The sequence below is a fragment of the Podarcis vaucheri genome (genome assembly GCF_965113315.1).
Source record: "Podarcis vaucheri genome assembly, chromosome: 10".
NCBI classification, from domain to species: domain Eukaryota; kingdom Metazoa; phylum Chordata; class Lepidosauria; order Squamata; family Lacertidae; genus Podarcis; species Podarcis vaucheri.
In genome coordinates, this window is record NC_138748.1 from 51,199,543 (window position 1) to 51,218,165 (window position 18,623).

At 43.8% G+C, this 18,623-nt stretch overlaps 1 protein-coding gene across 3 annotated transcripts in view; it reads right to left on the bottom strand.

Moving 5' to 3' along the window:
- CHPT1 (choline phosphotransferase 1) overlaps nt 1–17,690 on the bottom strand; it is a 22,473-nt gene extending 4,783 nt beyond the window's left edge. For 2 of the 3 annotated variants that reach the window (XM_082240614.1, XM_082240615.1), the window contains exons 1-7: nt 16,914–17,415; nt 6,967–7,114; nt 5,571–5,712; nt 4,801–4,885; nt 2,341–2,472; nt 1,044–1,202; nt 61–186 (exon numbers count right to left, since the gene is read on the bottom strand). In XM_082240614.1, coding sequence (XP_082096740.1) covers nt 61–186; nt 1,044–1,202; nt 2,341–2,472; nt 4,801–4,885; nt 5,571–5,712; nt 6,967–7,114; nt 16,914–17,156 — 1,035 coding nt within the window. In that variant the 5' untranslated portion in view covers nt 17,157–17,415. Of the gene's footprint in view, nt 1–60; nt 187–1,043; nt 1,203–2,340; nt 2,473–4,800; nt 4,886–5,570; nt 5,713–6,966; nt 7,115–16,913; nt 17,416–17,445 lie in introns of those variants that run through there. The other variant, XM_082240616.1, reaches the window with a different exon arrangement.
- Nucleotides 17,691–18,623: the final 933 nt, after the last annotated feature.

The following is an 18,623-nucleotide window of genomic DNA, read 5'->3' on the forward strand; positions in this document are numbered from 1 at the left end:
ACACCCAGAAAGGAGAAAACACTTTCCATAATTTAGTGAAGCATATGGAAAACTGCTTACCAGTGCTATCCACAGAATGATATATTCATCGATAAAACTGTTGAAGTACTGGTCTAGAAACAAGAGGCCAGGTCCAATAAATGCAGTATCTTGTAGGAAGATTTCACTTTTGGTCATGTGTGCAATCTATGAACAAAGATTAGATTTAGTTACTAAACTAAGATGTTTAGATCCTATTTTAACACAATACAATTTGTTCATCTCTTAAGTCAGTACCTGAACCCATCTGAATATTCAAGGATTCAAAGAAATTTATAAGCAACATAATGATTAAGGATATGTTTTGTTTCCAGACATGTGGTTTCTTAATTACAAACATTTAAGAGAACTATAAAGGCTTAGACATAAGGAATGCTCAGGGCAGAACATTAGCTGTAATGGGTAACTAGTAATCTTCATTGGTGTCTGTCATTAATTGAAAAATACTTGTATGAATGGAATGGACCTTTTCCTTCCACATGCCCTCAAATATGCTCCAGAGGATTGAGGGTACCCGCCACAGTAGATTTAGAGGCCACCGGATGGGAGAGCAAGGGGACATCCTGCTGCACAAGCAAATTTTCATCTAAGTGATGTTGGCTATCATCCAATACGTTTTGCAAAAGAACGTGCAGCACAATTCTGTCCATGTTTATATTGAAGTTAATCTCTGTCCAATGAGTCTCCTTATTAGTACAGGACAGCAGGCTTAAGGTCAGAGCTGAAGCTCCATGTCAGTAATTGCCTATATTGAAAACGGCATCAGCAAAGAAATACTGTGTAATGATTACCTGACCTTGCAACAAATGTTGAATCACTTTAAAACTAAGAAACCATTTTGTCATTTCTGTGCTCTTTACACAGAATAAGCTGTACGGTGCTCATTTTCATTTTTTATTAATAGATATCAGCTTAGCAGTAGAACATTCACAATGCTTCACATGCATTATTGCATTAATACAGCATCTTAATAAATGCACAAAACAATGTTAGAAACTCCTTACCACCAACTTTTGTGTGATTTTGGCACTCACAAATCCAAATGTTAAGACATAGAGGCAAGGATGCTTTTCAAATAGTTGCGTTGTAGATTTTTTATAGATCATTATTGCCAAAGTAATAATCAACCCTATATGAAGGCCTGGTGACAGAACACTTGTTCCCTGAAAGGCACAAATAATTAAATTATATCAATTTTATAACTTGTATCCCACTCTCATGTGCCACAGACACCATGAATTCAAGTCGGCTCACACTATCAACAAAAATCCAATGTAAAAAGCCCAAACATACATCAGAAACCAACGTACAACAATGAAACATTCATGAAGCCAATCACACCAAAATAACAAAATCTAAGGAAAATTAACTAAAGCTGCCTGAACAGCCATGTTTTTGCCAAACAGCTAGCAATAAAGTGTGAGAGACTGATGAACCTCCTTCAGCAGGACATTCCACAGAGTAGATGCCCTGGAGGAAAACTTCAGATGATGAAAGCAGCAGGTGGGAAGGACATACATAAGGACGTGGTCCTGAATGTACTTATGTCTCAAGCAATTTAGGGCTACTACTACATCTACTAGGTACGCGGGTGGCGCTGTGGTTTAAACCACTGAGCCGCTTGGACTTGCCGATCAGAAGGTTGGCGGTTTGAAGCCCCGCAATGGGGTGAGCTCCCGTTGTTTGGTTCCAGCTCCTGCTGACCTAGCAGTTCGAAAGCATGCAGTTTAAGTAGATAAATAGGTACCACTCCAGCGGGAAGGTAAACAGTGTTTCCGTGCGCCAGAAGCGGCTTAGTCATGCTGGCCACATCACCAGGAAAAACTGCCTGCTCCCTCGGTCTGTTAACTGTCAGGGGTCCCTTTACCTTTACCACATCTACTTAGATTCTCACCTGCCCTTTACATCCCAGAGCAGGTTACATCAGTGTAAATATACAACATTAACATAAGTTTAAAATAATCTGCAATCAAAAGTATAGGGTGAGTCCTAAAGACATGTCTCTCAGGAGTCAAAAGGCCTGGGTTTGTTCCAGAAACAAACAAGTAGCCAGTTCAAACTGAACAAGAGGGGAATGGTGTGCTCTGAACGCCTAACCCCAGTCAACAACCTGTTTAAATTCCCAAATAGTAGATAGTAATATTTATATTATTACATGGATGTTTAATCCTAGATACAGAATAAAACTTGCTAAATTAGGCACACAGCAAACCTGTTTATATAAAACATCACAGTAAGCTAAAGGCAACTTTGTGTATCAAACATTTAGGTTTTTTTGTTTGTTTGTTAAAGAACACTTACTGCTATTGTAGAGCCATTCTTCCCCACGCCTCCTCCAAATATTACTCTGAAATAATTGTAACTGGAAAATATTGCTCCACCCACTATTCCAGCAACAGGAATCATCTTCAGTCTTAGATCCAGCACAGGAAGCTTGCAGGGAAAATGTAGAAGATTTTAAGATAGATTAATGTCTTTCTGCCATAATTGAAACATTTTAGCAATTTTTTGAACTATCCATTTTCTTCATTTTTAAAAAAGAAATCAAATGAAGAGCATAGTCATGGTAGCAAAATAAAATGTAGAGCAGAGTTTAATTTTGCTAGGAACCCAAAGGTTACATAATTGTTTTAAATTCAGACAGGCATGTTGCTACTAACATCTATAAACAACATGTATCAGCTTTCTAGCTTTTATATTTCTGAAAAATGGATAGTTCTTCCCAGTTCACTGATCAAAACAGCAGCAGCACCACAGGAAATGCAAACACCATCTGCCTGTTTTGTTATATCTTGCTATGAAATTGCATTACCAATACTCTCCAGCTAATAGACCTTTAGAATGAGTATTTACCTTTCTTATTCAATTGTAGTTTCAAGGAAACTTCCAAGACGCAGCAAAGGATTAAAAAGAAGAGTAAAAAAAAAAATGAATTTCCTGTAACCCACCAGGTTACACTAAGGATATGTTATTGTGACTTCTCACAATCAATTCAACAGTTTATGTAAAACAGAATAATGAATGGACTTTCACAATGTAGAGTTGTTTTTTAAAAGAATTCCACATTTTGACTGCTTACAGTCATTTGAGAAGAGAGCATGCATTTCAAAATAAAAATAAATTTTAGTAGATATATTATAGTGACATGCCAGAATATTGATTCGCTTCCAAGAGTGGACTCAAGACAGCTGGGAGCTCTGCTGTAGCTGTTTAAAAGCTTGTGGTGTGGTCCCCAGTGCCGATTTTCAACAATCTCTTACCATGCAATTCACACCTAGCTTTACTATTCATCCAATTTCTTGGATTTCCAAGCAGCTAAAGAATTGTGGCCACATTAAGCTTAACTACATGGATCAAGGCAACAGAAAACCAACCCCAATGTACGTCGTTACAGGGGTTATGTTTCTTCAGATGCTACTGCATGCATTCGGATTGTCTCAAGCTGGTTGTCTGCAATTCTGTGTTCTACAATACGGACATAAACAATGCATTCTTGAAAGCAGAGGCAATATAAATTTGTTCTGATGTTTTGCTAAAGTACACAACATGCATTCTGCTGCCTTATGACAAATTCAGCAGAACCTTGCCGTTCTTGACAACAGCAGCAGTTGCGGCCTGGTGTCACCATGGCCAAGCTGGGTGACAGACAAAAGCCTCTCATGTGGCCGGCCAGTGTCATCAACCCCAGCAAGCTATAGGAAGTGACAGGACTCCCGTACCGCTTTCTAATTTAAATTGGCCAGTCGGAGGCCATACTATGGGGTGGAGTCAGGTCTGTCTTCAAATCATGAAAGCTGACTGAACCACCTTCCAGCAGTGCAGTCAGCACTGAACACCCCACCCTCCCACTCTGGATAAATTTGGCCCTGCCTGAAGGTGATGTGTGTGTGTGTCAGCTTGCTGAGGAGTCTCTTGGTCTCCATATTTGGCCCCTGGGAGGAATTTTCCTGCAGGCCAGCTGGACCAGTCTAGGGGTTTCAATTACCTCCCAGCAACTGTCACAGATTGCTGGCAAAAAAAAGGTTGGATCCTTAGTCTAATCTCCTCCTGATAAAAGTAGTAGGGTACCCTGGTAAAGGGGTCCCAAGGGGAAGTCCATATGCCCAGACGGGGGCTAATGGGCCACAGAACTCCCTGACTGGCAGCCTGGAGGGGTTGCCGATATCTGATGTGCATCAACTGGGCCGGCTGATCCAGGATACATACCCAATGCCTAAGCCAAAGTCTTCTTACATCTGTAAAGCTGTGGCCATTTAGATCCCAAAAGGCTGTTATTTATTGCTTCCTACGCCTCTACCCCAGCGACCTCAGGCTTACTGCGACTCAGCCCACAATTACAAAAGTGTTATGTGACAGAGTTTTGCAAGTTGGGTCAACTTTTATAGAAGCGAGTACAGTACTGAGAATAATATGAAATTCAACTCTCTGTGCAGAGCATTTATGCATTTAAATGATCTGAGTGATTTAACACAAATATCACATATGGCAGATGGGGTCTTTTTCCTCTGTAGTTCTAAACTCATGCATAGGACAGCACATCACGACAGTAAGATGACCGAGCACTGGAACTACATTGGGAAAAGGCATCCTAGGTAAACATATAATCGAGCCAGGGCTTATTTTTTTTAAGCAAAATAAAATCAACGTTTAACAAAATGTGGCATCGGGGAAATACAAAGGATTAGAAGAAGCTGCTAAACAGGAACCATACAGGACTGTGTAATTTACAAACTTTTAAGCCTGATAGTTGTATACAGTTACCTTAGTGTCCCACACTGTTGTTCCAAAAAATGCAGATATCAAAAAGAGTATAATTACGGCTATCTGTACTTCAGTTACATCGACTCTGTAATAAAAGAGAAATAAAGTTGATCCACACCAATGACTACTTGATAGGGAATAGCTTACTAAATATTAAGATTCATCAAAGCGGTTGCAGTGGCGTAGCGTGGGGGGTGCAGGGGGGGCCGGCTGCACCGGGCACAACATCTGGGGGTTAGGGGGCGCAAATCCACTGGCTAGGGGGCACAAATTACTTGCCTTGCCCCGGGTGCTAACAACCCACGCTATGCCACTGAGAGGTTGTGTGCCCAAAACAAATGTTAACAACTTCAGGTGATTCAATTAAGTGTTGGATATAAAATTCAAATTTCTGGGAGTTTTTATCAAAAGGTTTTGGTAATTAAATTTCAATATACAAAGTGTATGCTTTGCTAATCAATACAACAGAAAGTAACTAAGCATTTTTTTCACCAAACTACTGTATCTGAATTTCTCTGTCATACAATAGGTTTACCCTTTTCAGGATTTTAAATGTACAAGGAAACCCCTTATGGAAGAGCTAATTAATATACTAAATCTAAAACTGGTGGATTCCCCTACCCCGCAAAAAGAAATACGCAACGATAAGAGCTGCGGGGGGCGGGAAATCCTGTTGGATCTAGGTTAAATTCTACCACCCCAGTTGAAACATCAGGGCAAATATATTTCAAATGTCAGTCACAGAGCAGATTATCCAAATAGCCACTTACTTGCCAAACTTTAGCATGCCACAAACATAGGTTTGCCAGTGAGCACAATAAAACAGGAACATTCCAATAAAGCAACAGAAGAACAGCCAGTCTGGGTTTGTTCCTAGCCGAACTGCTAAGCAGGCTCCAATACCAATGAAAACTGAAAAGTCCAATTAGCTTCCGTTAGTTATCACAGTTATTTGAAGAATGGCATCTAAATAGTTTTGAGCATTTGCATGTAACACAGTTTGTGGTGGTGCAGTAAAATGGGTGGAGATGCAAGCCATACTTGTGGTGAAATAGGCATAGGCCCAGAGACATTTGCAAGGTTCTTGCTTCATAGATTGCCCATCAAGTAGAGGAAGTCAGGTGGTGGCATCCTAACCCGTGGCACTCCATGTACTGTTTGACTCCAGCTCCCACCATCCCTGCCAGCATGGCCAACAGTAAGGGATGATGGAAACTCCCATCCAACATCTGGAAGACCACAGGTTAGCTACTGTGGTCTAGGTCAACATCACATTCCTGACACAAAATCTCTTGTATGGAGCCATAACATGCAAATCGTTTTTGTTTGTTTTTTAAATTCCCTATTCTTATGGTCTGTGCTGTATTTCTTGAGACATGGTTGTAAGAAAAATGCCAAACAGGACACTTGGAAGAAACTACACTATTAGCTCTTAAAATCATAGAATTGGAAGAGTTGGAAAGGACTGCCGAGGGTCATCTAGTCCAACCCCCTGCAGTGCAGGAATCCTGCCCACAGCCGTCCCTGGATGGGTTCAAATCACCAACCTTCTGGTTAACTGCAAGACACACTGACCCATTGCACCACCTATCTATTCAAGAATATATAGTTTTACTGGATGTGGAGCTTCTTTGAAGCTAAGTTGTATAGAAGTAAAGGTAAAGGGACCCCTGACCATTAGGTCCAGTCCTGGCCGATTCTGGGGTTGCGGCGCTCATCTCACTATACTGGCCAAGGGAGCCGGCGTACAGCTTCCGGGTCATGTGGCCAGTATGACTAAGGCACTTCTGGCGAACCAGAGCAGTGCACGGAAACGCCGTTTACCTTCCTGCCGGAGCGGTACCTATTTATCTACTTGCACTTTGACATGCTTTCGAACTGCTAGGTTGGCAGGAGCAGGGACATAGCAACGGGAGCTCACCATGTTGCGGAGATTCGAACCGCCGACCTTCCGATTGGCAAGCCCTAGGCTCTGTGGTTTAGACCACAGCGCCACCCGCACACCAAAAGCATCATTATTTAAACCCAAGAAATACACAAACATTCTTGAAATCATTCTGATATGCAGCAATATATGCAAGCTATCTATTATTGTCATATTCTGCCTGTCAGTCCTGTGAGTCTTAACACAAAAAAAGTTTTTTAATAATAATAATAATTAATTACCTGTAGAAATAGAGTCACAGCCATGGTCAAAGAGTTCTCCCAAAGGAGAGCTGCTGTTGGTTCTTCTGGCTTGCTTCCCATCAATAGCATCCAGGGACTGGTAAGCAAATAGTCCTAATGCACATGAGAGGAACACCCAGGGAGGAGCCTGAAACGAACACACAGGAGGATTCCATGCTATTAGGCAACCGCTGCAACATATGGAGTATATTAACAGTTGTGTAAGAGTCTATTACTTTCCTTATCTGTTTGTCACACATTGTACAGTTCCATTTAAAAAGTCCACACAATATAATTTCTTCGAAGGTTACCCAACCCACCCACACTTTACTACCCTACTGGACTTTGCACAACACATGGGTCAAGCAGACCTGGAAGGCCGCCTTTGAAATGTCATTTTATTGCACAATTGAACCATCCAGCAGAGTACATAATGTGTACTTGGCCTGCTGAACCCTATTGACTTACCTGTCTTGATTAAGAAACATTTGTCTATTTTATAAACTTTAATCCAGAGCGTACATTTAGAAGTCACCCTTTGTTTTTCACTCAGAGCTCTATCCCATGGTGGCCTTGGCTTAGCGGAAGTGCAAATTGGGGCTCCTGGCTTTAATTGATCCCCATTATCTACTAAACCCCATTCTTTTCCAAAGGGTCCCCCAGCTCTCAGTAACAACATGTGACAGAGCTTGCCATAAAGGCAAACCCACTACTGAATACCACCCTCACAATTTATTTATTTTTTTACATAAAATGAAACAAAAACCTCCTTAATCTGAGTCATTTCCAAAAGAACATTCTTATACTCTAACCTGGTGCCCTGCAGATGTTTTGGGACTACATCTCCTATCATTCCTGACCACTGCCCATCGTGGCTGAGGCTGATGGGAACTGAAGGAGGAAACCGGACTGGGGAAGGCTGCTCTGCTATTCAAGGTTCAGGTATAGAACTGGATACAAAACTGCAAGTCTCAGAAGAGACAGGTGTGAATATGCACGCGAAACACAATTATCTTGTGGAACTACTGCAGCAGACTAACCTAGCAACTTTACAAAGATGTACTGGCATCTTCAACATATGGGATGCAGAAATTACATCCTTTAAAAAAAAATAATAAATGGGATGGGCTGTTTCTATCCTCTCCTATCAATTAAAGCATAACACTTACCCAGATGTGGGATGGAGGATGGGAAGCCTGTAGTACAACAATAGGCAGTGTGCCCTGATGAATGGCAGACAGAACTAGAGACAGAGTGGGAAGCCTTTAATACTTAGATCACATCTCTGCTGTAATTAAAGAGGTGTGACCCCAAAGGTCACAACCAGCAACTGATTCATTACATGCTGATCTTAGGCATATTCTTAGTAAGTAATGAAACCACACATTATAATTAAGTACAGTTACTCCCAGAAGAGCTGGCAATTATGAACAATGGGGGCAAAATTTAAAGTTGCTAGATTTTCTAGAAAGTAAGTTTCATTCTGCATTTAGGGAGAACGCCGTTTCTCACATTTCACCCCCTCCCCTTTCTAAGCTATCAGTTACCTTGCACGCCCTTCCAGCAGCAAAAAAGGCTTTCTATATATAGCCATCCTATTGCAGTCCACTAATGTCTCTCAACTTTCATCCTAAAGTAACTGGACCTACAGGGGAAATGGGTTTGCAAATGCTTCAAAGCAAAGCCCAGTGGGAATGTAAGCCGCCATGTTTGGAAACACAAAAAGTTGCCATATACCAAGTCAGGCCATCGGTCCACCTAGTTCAATACTGGCAACACTGGCCGGCAGCAGCTCTCCAAGGAGCCTTTCCCACCCCTATCCAGAGAATGAACCTGGGACTTTCTCCACATAATGCACCTGTGATACCACTGAAACAATACCTGGAGTATTCAAAGTCCAGCTACTAACAAGATGTGTACACTCAAACCCAGTTTGTGTGCTCTTTTTCCTGCCTTGCATATGAAAAACACTAAGAAAATAATATTAAGGACAGAAGCAGAACAAATAGGGCAGGTTGCGAATAAAAAGTACAGTGGTACCTCGGGTTAAGTACTTAATTCATTCCAGAGGTCTCTTCTTAACCTGAAACTGTTCTTAACCTGAAGCACCACTTTAGCTAATGGGGCCTCCTGCGGCTGCCACGCCGCTGGAGCACGATTTCTGTTCTTATCCTGAAGCAAAGTTCTTAACCCGAGGTACTATTTTTGGGTTAGCAGAGTCTGTAACTTGAAGCATATGTAACCTGAAGCGTATGTAACGCGAGGTACCACTGTACCAAGTTGCTTGTCTCCAGTTCAGGACCACTGGTTAAAACAAGCTCACAGCTAAAGACAAATAACTGTTACAGCTTCTCTTAGCCTATGATTCTTAGTCCTCTGATCAGGCTACACCTCCAACAGCACACACCTTTTGCAAACATGGAAGCTGCTGCATGGGCACACCCACATGCTACTAACAAGTGCTGCCTCTTCTGAGATGGAGGTCTCGTTTTGCCATCTGGCAGCTAGCACAAGTGGAAGGGCATATTAGCAGAATGTTCTCAAGTACTGATTCTGTTGCAATAATTTCCACTGTTACAGTCTCAGCATGGATGCCTATCGGTCACCAAGATTCCCATTTTCTTGTGCAACAACAGCAGCAAGAATACTCATCGCAAAGTACTGGAAGACCCAAGATCTACCCACACTGGAAGAATGGCAGACGCAACTGATAGATTACATGGAGTTGGCTGAAATGACTGGCAGAATTCGGGACTTGGGAGAAGAGACGGTGGAAGAGGACTGAAAAAAATTCAAAGACTATTTACAAAAACATTATAAACTGTATGAATGTTAGAAGAATGCACGATTGAAAGAAACATGGCAGCAGTAATTTTATTGTAAGACATATGAGAATAAGTGATGTTTAAGGAAATGAAGAAATTTGAAGTAATATTATGTTCAAGCCAAGTAGTTTAATTTATGTTAAAACCATTTAAAAGTTGGAACATAATATTTGAGATTTATAAAATAAGAATGGAAGTAAGGTAATAAATTGCTGCATATAACTACATGATTGAGAACGCAGGGAAGGGTGATGTGAGGAAGTCTAAAGATTATGAAAATATGATTCATGAATAACTTCATTTTATCTGTATTTTCTTTTTTCTTTTTTTTTACCTTGATTCTTTTGTTTGTCATATGGTGATGGTACTTTATATGTTTGGTGGTTTGTTTGTTGTTTAAAAATTGTAATAAATATAATTAAAAAAAAAACAGAAATGTTAATAAAAATTATATAAAAAATAAAATAAAAAGCCATTGAATGTTAAAAAAAAAAACAAGATTCCCATTTTCTTGTTAGTTCTAACAAATCAAAGAAACACATACAGAAACAAGTTTGGAGGTGTGCAATGCATGGGGAACGTGTGGGATAGAAGGAAAGAATGGGCTGTCTGCAAGCTCCAGAAATTTCGGGGAGGGAGTGGGTAAGATAGAAAAGATAGTGGTGAAACCAGAGCAAAATGCAAGCAACAGGGGAAAGAGGCCAGGGTTGCCCTGCTTTGCTATGCTTACAAATTACAGAAGTAGCCAAAGAAGCACAAACAAGGCACAAACAAGTTCAGCCTTAGCTAACCCCAGCGGTAAAGACTCCAAACTCACAATGGCAATTTTCACTCCCCGATACTGCTTGCAAGTTGCAAAACATAATTAATGCAGGAGAAAGCGAAAGTGATGCAAAATTAAAAGTACAAAGTGAAACCGTTGGGAGAATTCCCAGCACAGCGTTTGCTAGCTTGGCACTTCCCCAAAGTTTAGGGCTACAGTTGGCTGGCAATGAAGAGAACTGCAATCCAAAAATCTGGAATGCAGCAGGTTGGCGAAGGCTGCACTAGAAGCATGAACTAAAATCTTAAAGACACAATCCATATAAAAGTGCACACTTTTCATAGAATAGAATCATAGAATCATAGAATCATAGAGTTGGAAGAGACCACAAGGGCCATCGAGTCCAACCCCCTGCCAAGCAGGAAACACCATCAGAGCACTCCTGACATATGGTTGTCAAGCCTCTGCTTAAAGACCTCCAAAGTAGGAGACTCCACCACACTCCTTGGCAGCAAATTCCACCGTCGAACAGCTCTTACTGTCAGGAAGTTCTTCCTAATGTTTAGGTGGAATCTTCTTTCTTGTAGTTTGGCTCCATTGCTCCGTGTCCGCTTCTCTGGAGCAGCAGAAAACAACCTTTCTCCCTCCTCTATGTGACATCCTTTTATATATTTGAACATGGCTATCATATCACCCCTTAACCTCCTCTTCTCCAGGCTAAACATGCCCAGCTCCCTTAGCCGTTCCTCATAAGGCATCGTTTCCAGGCCTTTGACCATTTTGGTTGCCCTCCTCTGGACACGTTCCAGTTTGTCAGTGTCCTTCTTGAATTGTGGTGCCCAGAACTGGACACAGTACTCCAGGTGTGGTCTGACCAGAGCAGAATACAGTGGCACTATTACTTCCCTTGATCTAGATGCTATACTCCTATTGATGCAGCCCAGAATTGCATTGGCTTTTTTAGCTGCCGCGTCACACTGTTGGCTCATGTCAAGTTTGTGGTCAACCAAGACTCCTAGATCCTTTTCACATGTACTGCTCTCAAGCCAGGTGTCACCCATCTTGTATTTGTGCCTCTCAATTTTTTTGCCCAAGTGCAATACTTTACATTTCTCCCTGTTAAAATTCATCTTGTTTATTTTTGCCCAGTTCTCTAATCTGTCAAGGTCATTTTGAAGTGTGATCCTGTCCTCTGGGGTGTTAGCCACCCCTCCCAGTTTGGTGTCATCTGCAAATTTGATCAGGATGCCCTTGAGTCCATCATCCAAGTCGTTGATAAAGATGTTGAATAAGACCGGGCCCAAGACAGAACCCTGTGGCACCCCACTAGTCACTCTTCTCCAGGATGAAGAGGAACCATTGATGAGCACCCTTTGGGTTCGGTCAGTCAGCCAGTTACAAATCCACTGAGTGGTAGCATAGTCAAGACCGCATTTTACCAGCTTCTTTACAAGAATATCATGGGGCACCTTGTCAAATGCCTTGCTGAAATCAAGGTAGGCTACATCCACTGCGTTCCCTTCATCTACCAGGCTTGTAATTCTGTCAAAAAACGAGATCAGGTTAGTCTGACATGACTTATTTTTCAGAAATCCATGCTGACTATTGGTGATCACAGCATTCCTTTGTAGGTGTTCACAGACTGTTTGCTTAATGATCTGCTCCAGAATCTTCCCTGCTATTGATGTCAGACTGACTGGGCGGTAATTATTTGGGTCCTCTCTTTTCCCCTTTTTGAAAATAGGGACAACATTTGCCCTCCTCCAGTCTGCCGGGACTTCGCCTGTTCTCCAGGAATTCTCAAAGATGACTGCCAGTGGTTCTGAGATCACATCTGCCAGTTCTTTTAATACTCTTGGATGCAGTTCATCTGGCCCTGGAGACTTGAATACATCTAAACTAGCCAAATATTCTTGTACTATCTCCTTAGTTATTCTGGGCTGTGTTTCCTTTGCTGAATCATTTGCTCCAAATTCTTCAGGTCGGGCATTGTTTTCTTTATCGGAGAAGACTGAGGCAAAGAAGGCATTGAGTAGTTCAGCCCTTTCTGTGTCCCCTGTTTGCATTTCACCATCTTCTCCTCTGAGTGACCCCATTGTTTCTTTGTTCTTCCTTTTGCTACGAACATACCCATAAAAGCCTTTTTTGTTGCTTTTAACCTCTCTAGCAAGCCTGAGTTCATTCTGTGCTTTAGCTTTTCTGACTTTGTGTCTACACGTGCTGGCTATTTGTTTGAATTCCTCTTTGGTGGTTTCCCCCCTTTTCCATTTTTTGTACACATCCTTTTTTAATCTTAATTCAGTTAAAAGTTCTTTAGATAGCCACCCTGGCTTCTTTAGGCACCTTCCATGTTTCCGTCTCATTGGTATTGCCTGACGTTGTGCTTTTAGTATCTCCCTCTTAACAAACTCCCAGCCATCATGAACTCCCTTTCCTTTTAGTATTGTTGTCCATGGGATCTCACCCAGCACTTCCCTAAGTTTTATGAAGTCGGCTTTCTTAAAGTCAAGAAATTGAGTCCTAGTATGCTTGGCTGCTCCTTTCCGCTGTATAGTAAACTTTAATTAAGCACACGCCCAGTTCTCTCATATTGAAACCAACAGAACATGCAGCAGGCCTCAAGTTCTTGGGACATGGTCCCAACTAAAAGCTGTAACCCTACCCAGAATTTAGTAAGTCCCAATAAGTCTCTGTGTGGTTTACTTCACAGTAGACATAATTAGGCTCCCATTCCACACTACATGTAGAATTATTGCCTTAACATGCTTAACTTCAGCTGTTTTGAGGGAGGAATCATAGAATTTGAAGGAACCCCAGGGGTCATCTAATACAATCCCCTACAATTCAGGAATCTCAACACACGGCTCCCCATGTGATTTGAAACCATACAGGACCTTGCTTAGCTTTGCAAATGTGCTAGCAGTTTTATTGCTGCACCAGGGAATGTATTCACATTTTGGTGGGAAGGTAGTATTTTTATCAACAGATCAACATTTGATTGGCTTTTTCAACACTGTATCTGGATGATGTTGTGTACATAAATTTCCTGCCAGTGCAGTGACTTAAGGGAGAGGAAGGAAAAACAAGCTGCCAATTTCTGTAACACTTTTGTCGAACACTTCTGTTAGCAGTAGTTTGGTGACCTCTTCTAAACTCAGGACTGTGTATAATTCTGAGCATTGTTAAAGCTTGGTGTAAACAACAACAGAAGCTGCAAAAATAGCAGGTTCTTTTAAAAACATTGGTTGAATCTTTATCTGTCTCTTCCCCAGTTCCTATTTGTTGAGGAAGTAAAATGTTTAGGCGATTATATCCATTTGTCACCCACTGAATGTGACTGTTCCAAACTAATTCTGACCTCAAGGGGTGTTTCTGCATGTTTTTAATCCTGTGTAGACCAGACCAGACCAAGCAGAATATCATGATGCAAATGTTTACTGACAGGCTGTCTAGTCCTCAGAGCACTTCAGCCAACTGAGCACTAGCTAATCCTCCTAAAGACAGAAACTGAACTTCCCTTCTCTATTCACAAATAATAATATTCCCAATTCATATTTCTCCCACTCTTCTCACAGAACCATATCCAGCTAGTCCAACCCCCCCTAGCTTGGTACAGGAAATATCTCCAGTAAGGAGGAGCCCACCAGGGAACAGGGACAATTGTTGAACTGCTTTTAACGTAAAGAAGGTTCTCCTATCTACGTTTGACTTCAGCTAGAAATAGAAGATACAACCATTTTATCTTTTTACACAGAAGCAATGCCAACTGATTATCAAGGTTGCAGCCTTCTCTTCCAGGGGGTGGCTGTGGTTGTTTATGCTGCAACAGACCCAAAAGTCTTATGGTGCCTTGAAGACTAGCAACCACGCTGAAAGGTTATACCACAATAAGTCTGCTGGTCTTTATTGGTGCCATAAGACCCTTCTCATTTCAGCCACAATATTGTTCGTACTATATGCACAAAGGCTTTGATTGCGCCATTAGCAGTGCAATTCCTTACCCACCATCAGCTGAGTGTTGGGATTAGAGTTTCTCAGCAAGGAAAACAAGTTTGCTGCTGTTTGCAGCTTTTTATTTCTTTTTTGCACAATAGTGGAATCAGCTTCTAGCAAGAAGCTTGGGGGGGGGGGCGTCCCAGAAAGGAGTTGCAGAAAGTTGGGGGATGGGGAGCAAGAGAACAGGAGAAACTAACTGTTGGATAAGCACTGCAACAGCATATCCAGAAAGATTACTTTTAAATCAGTAGATCAGGAAATACAAATTAAAACTCACAAAATAGTACAGACATGAGGAGGAGTTGTGTCATTTGGCACTTGTGATGTTACAGGAACTGGCAAATATCAGTAGGAAGGGGTATCAGAAGTGTAGTTTCAGTAAACATTCTCCTCCACCCCAACAGTGACGTTAACAGAGAGCCAGAGACACATTGTGGGAACTTTTGCAAATTGAGAGTCTACTTTCATCAGTGTGGCGCACTCTTCAGCAGGTACTCAAGATATTGCACAGTGACATTCCATGCAGTATGATAGGCATGAAGAGTCCCCGTGATGCCCAGGAAATAGGCACATTAGCTTTTGGCACAAGGGCTCACTCTCTACAACTCAAGTACACAAATCAAATTATCTGAGCAATTGCAGGGGGGTGATGGAGGAGTGAAGCTAGAGTTGAGCTGGACTTTCTAGAAAGTTTATAGCATTTTTCTCTTCTCCACCCATCTCCCTAGGAAAAGTTGGCTTCTGTACAGAACTTCCTCAGAATACCTTCCACTATTTTGGGTGGCTGACATTTCCATTCCACACCCCCAAACACCCCAGAACGATGCTTGGTCTAGGGCACTGTGGAAGATGCAAAATCCCAGCACTGTTGGTGCCGCTGCCACCTGCAGAGTCTGCAGCACCAAACAAGCGGTGTCATTAGGAAAAAGCTATTCTCCTGATAATTGCTAATGCTAGGCTCACCCCCAATTAACAGTTGGGATAATGACTCCTGCCACCTGAATAAATTTCATGAAATGGTTATTGTGCTCAGGGACAGATGGGAGAATTTACAGAAGTCATTTACACATGGCTCCAGATGTAAGGTCTCCAGCACAAGGACTACCTTGAGGAAAGCGGTCTGGCTTCCACCTAACAAGCAAGCGCCTGCATTTATCTCATACCTACAACTCATCACACACAAAAGCTGTAAACTTTCCCCAACATGTTTTGGACTATAACCCCCACCTGTCAAGGTCCAGAACATCAGAAGAGCACTAGGTTGATGAAGCCTACACTAAACCTAAATTCATTTGTCATCAGATAGGATCCTGCTCCACATCTATCTCTGGGTGGTCTTTTTGTAAAAAAGGCATCCCACAATCCTGTAACCCGACCTCAGCTGTAGGCCTCTCTGACGCGGCTCCCCTGCAAACTAACTTACGAGCGGGAAAGCCCTAAGTGTCTGGCCACAGCCAAAAGGTTCTTTTCCTTTCTTTTGGAAAGGAAAGCCCTTCATGAAAGAGGAGCATCCTGCTGCTGAGCACATCCCACTTTGGCCTCCTGTAAACAGATTCTGCAGGCTTGTGCATCACCAACCCTATTTCGCCAGATCTTTGCTGCCGTCTGTATGCCTAACATCGTGGAAGGCGAAGCCTCTCTTGAACCACTTTGAATTCCACTTTACAGTGGTACCTCAGGTTACATACGCTTCAGGTTACATATGCTTCAGGTTACACACTCCGCTAACCCAGAAATAGTACCTCGGGTTAAGAACTTTGCTTCAGGATGCGAACAGAAATTGTGCTCCGGCGGCACGGCAGCCCCATTAGTTAAAGTGGTGCTTCAGGTTAAGAACAGTTTCAGGTTAAGAACGGACCTCTGGAACGAATTAAGTACTTAACCCGAGGCACCACTTTCTTTTGCGTTGCAAGATAAGGACGGGAAGTCGAATGTCGTGGCCCTTGCAGACAGGGAGAAGTAGTTGTGCGCCATACACATGCATGGACGACACAAGCCCCCTTCCCCCCTAGTCCTGAAATGGGCTTCAACAGAAGAGCCCAACACACAACCAGGCGCCAGTCCTATCGAGGCGGCAGGCTGCTTCCTCCTCCTCCGCCGCCGCCGCGTTTCCTCACAACTCAACGTCCCGAAGACTGCTCGTTTTGTTTTCCATTGGCAGCCGCTGCTCCCGGCTGCTTCGTCTCTCCCCAAGTCCAGCCCCTCCCGGCTCCCCAGCCAGGCCAGGCCAGGCCCGCCCCATCCCTCCCCGGGCTTCGTCTCCCCACCGGTGGTGGGGGAGGGACGTTGCCTCCGCGGCCGCCGCTGAGGGGGCAGCCGAGGAGGCGAGTACGTGGCGAGGGCGCGCGGCGAGCTGCTCCTACCTCTTGGTGGGCGCTGGGGCAGTAGGCGATGAGCGCCAGCGTGGGGAGCAAGTTGAGGACGAGGCCGCCCAGGGTGATGGCGTTGGGAGCCAGCCAGGCCGGCGTGCGCTCCACCAGCCAGGCCCAATAGCGCTGCAGCGGCGGCTCCAGCAGCGAGCGCCCGGACGCGTTGTAGCGGTGCTGCTCCAGGCGCCGCAGCTGCGCCGCGCTCAGAGGCTCCGGCAGCAGCAGCAGCAGCGCCATGGCGGCTCCCCAGCCGACGCCGCCCTGCTCTGGGACTCCCAGCGGCGACGGGGCAGGAGGAGCAGCCGGGCCGCCTCCCCTCGCCGGGGCGGGAACCGAAAGAGAGAGAGAGGGAGGGAAGGACTGTTTTCGCCCCTGCTCTGGCTGGAGGCGGGCAGGAAGTCGCAGGCAGCGAAGCTGAGGCCGCCTCGTGCAGCCCTTTCGCAAGCCGAGAAGGAAACACCTGCCCTGAGCCCGGCTATTTATTTAACCCGCTGGCTTGTGAGGCGGCCGCGACCTGAGCTGCTACCTTTACGCACGTGACGCCGCCGCTCCAGGGCTCGCGCTTCCCCCGCGCGCCTCGCTCCCTACAGCAAAGGAAGCGGAGGCGAACTTGGAAGGGGAAGCCTGTTGCAGAAAAACACCTCCGCCCACCCCCAAGGCGTCTTGTGCTACCTTGTGGCGCCAATCTGTGCGTGGCGGTTGCCTCTTTAATCAACCAAAGGTTGCTGAGGCAGAAGTCCATGGAGTTCAGTGGGGCTTGCTCGGAGGGAAACCGGTATAGAAGTGCAGCCTTTGTCCTATTGGGACTTATTCCCAGATAAGACGGAATAACTGGCGTAGAGTATTAATTCCTGGCCGTTGATGGGAGATGGAGACCCACAACATATGGAGGGGCCACACATGTTTTCTCACAGCACACTACCCACCTTGGGAGTAAGATCCATTGGGCACAATAGGGTTTTAAAAGGACCCCTGACCATTACGTCCAGTTGCGGATGACTCTGGGGTTGCGGCGCTCATCTTGCTTTATTGGCCGAGGGAGCCGGCGTACAGCTTCCGGGGCATGTGGCCAGCATGACTAAGCCGCTTCTGGCAAACCAGAGCAGCGCACGGAAACGCCGTTTACCTTCCCACTGGAGCGGTACCTATTTATCTACTTGCACTTTGACGTGCTTTCGAACTGCTAGGTGGGCAGGAGCTGGGACCGAGCAATGGGAGTTCACCCTGTCACAGGGATTCAAACCGCCGACCTTCCAATCGGCAAGCCCTAGGCTCTGTGGTTTAACCCACAGTGCCACCCATGTCCTACAATAGGGTTTACTTATGTGTCATTGGGTGCCAGGCCTATTTCTTTTGGAGGAAATTTTATGGAGTGCAGTGGCAGTTGATGTACATTGCATTGCAGGACATTTGTTTAATATGCCATCCTTAATCCAAGTTGACAGTGGTTTACAGTATAAAAACATGGATATGTATAACATAATAACAAAAACAACAATAATGCATAATGCATCTTAAAATTGAACTTTCATATAGCCATAGCTATTAGTCACAGAGAGACCTATTTTCCAGATTGTGAAATGGCCTAATCCCCATTATAACCTTCTAAGCTATTGATCATCACAACATCTTGAAGAATGCATGTGGATCAAGTTATAAATCCATGGAGTCTATACTTGGCTTGCATTGGAATGAACTAACTGT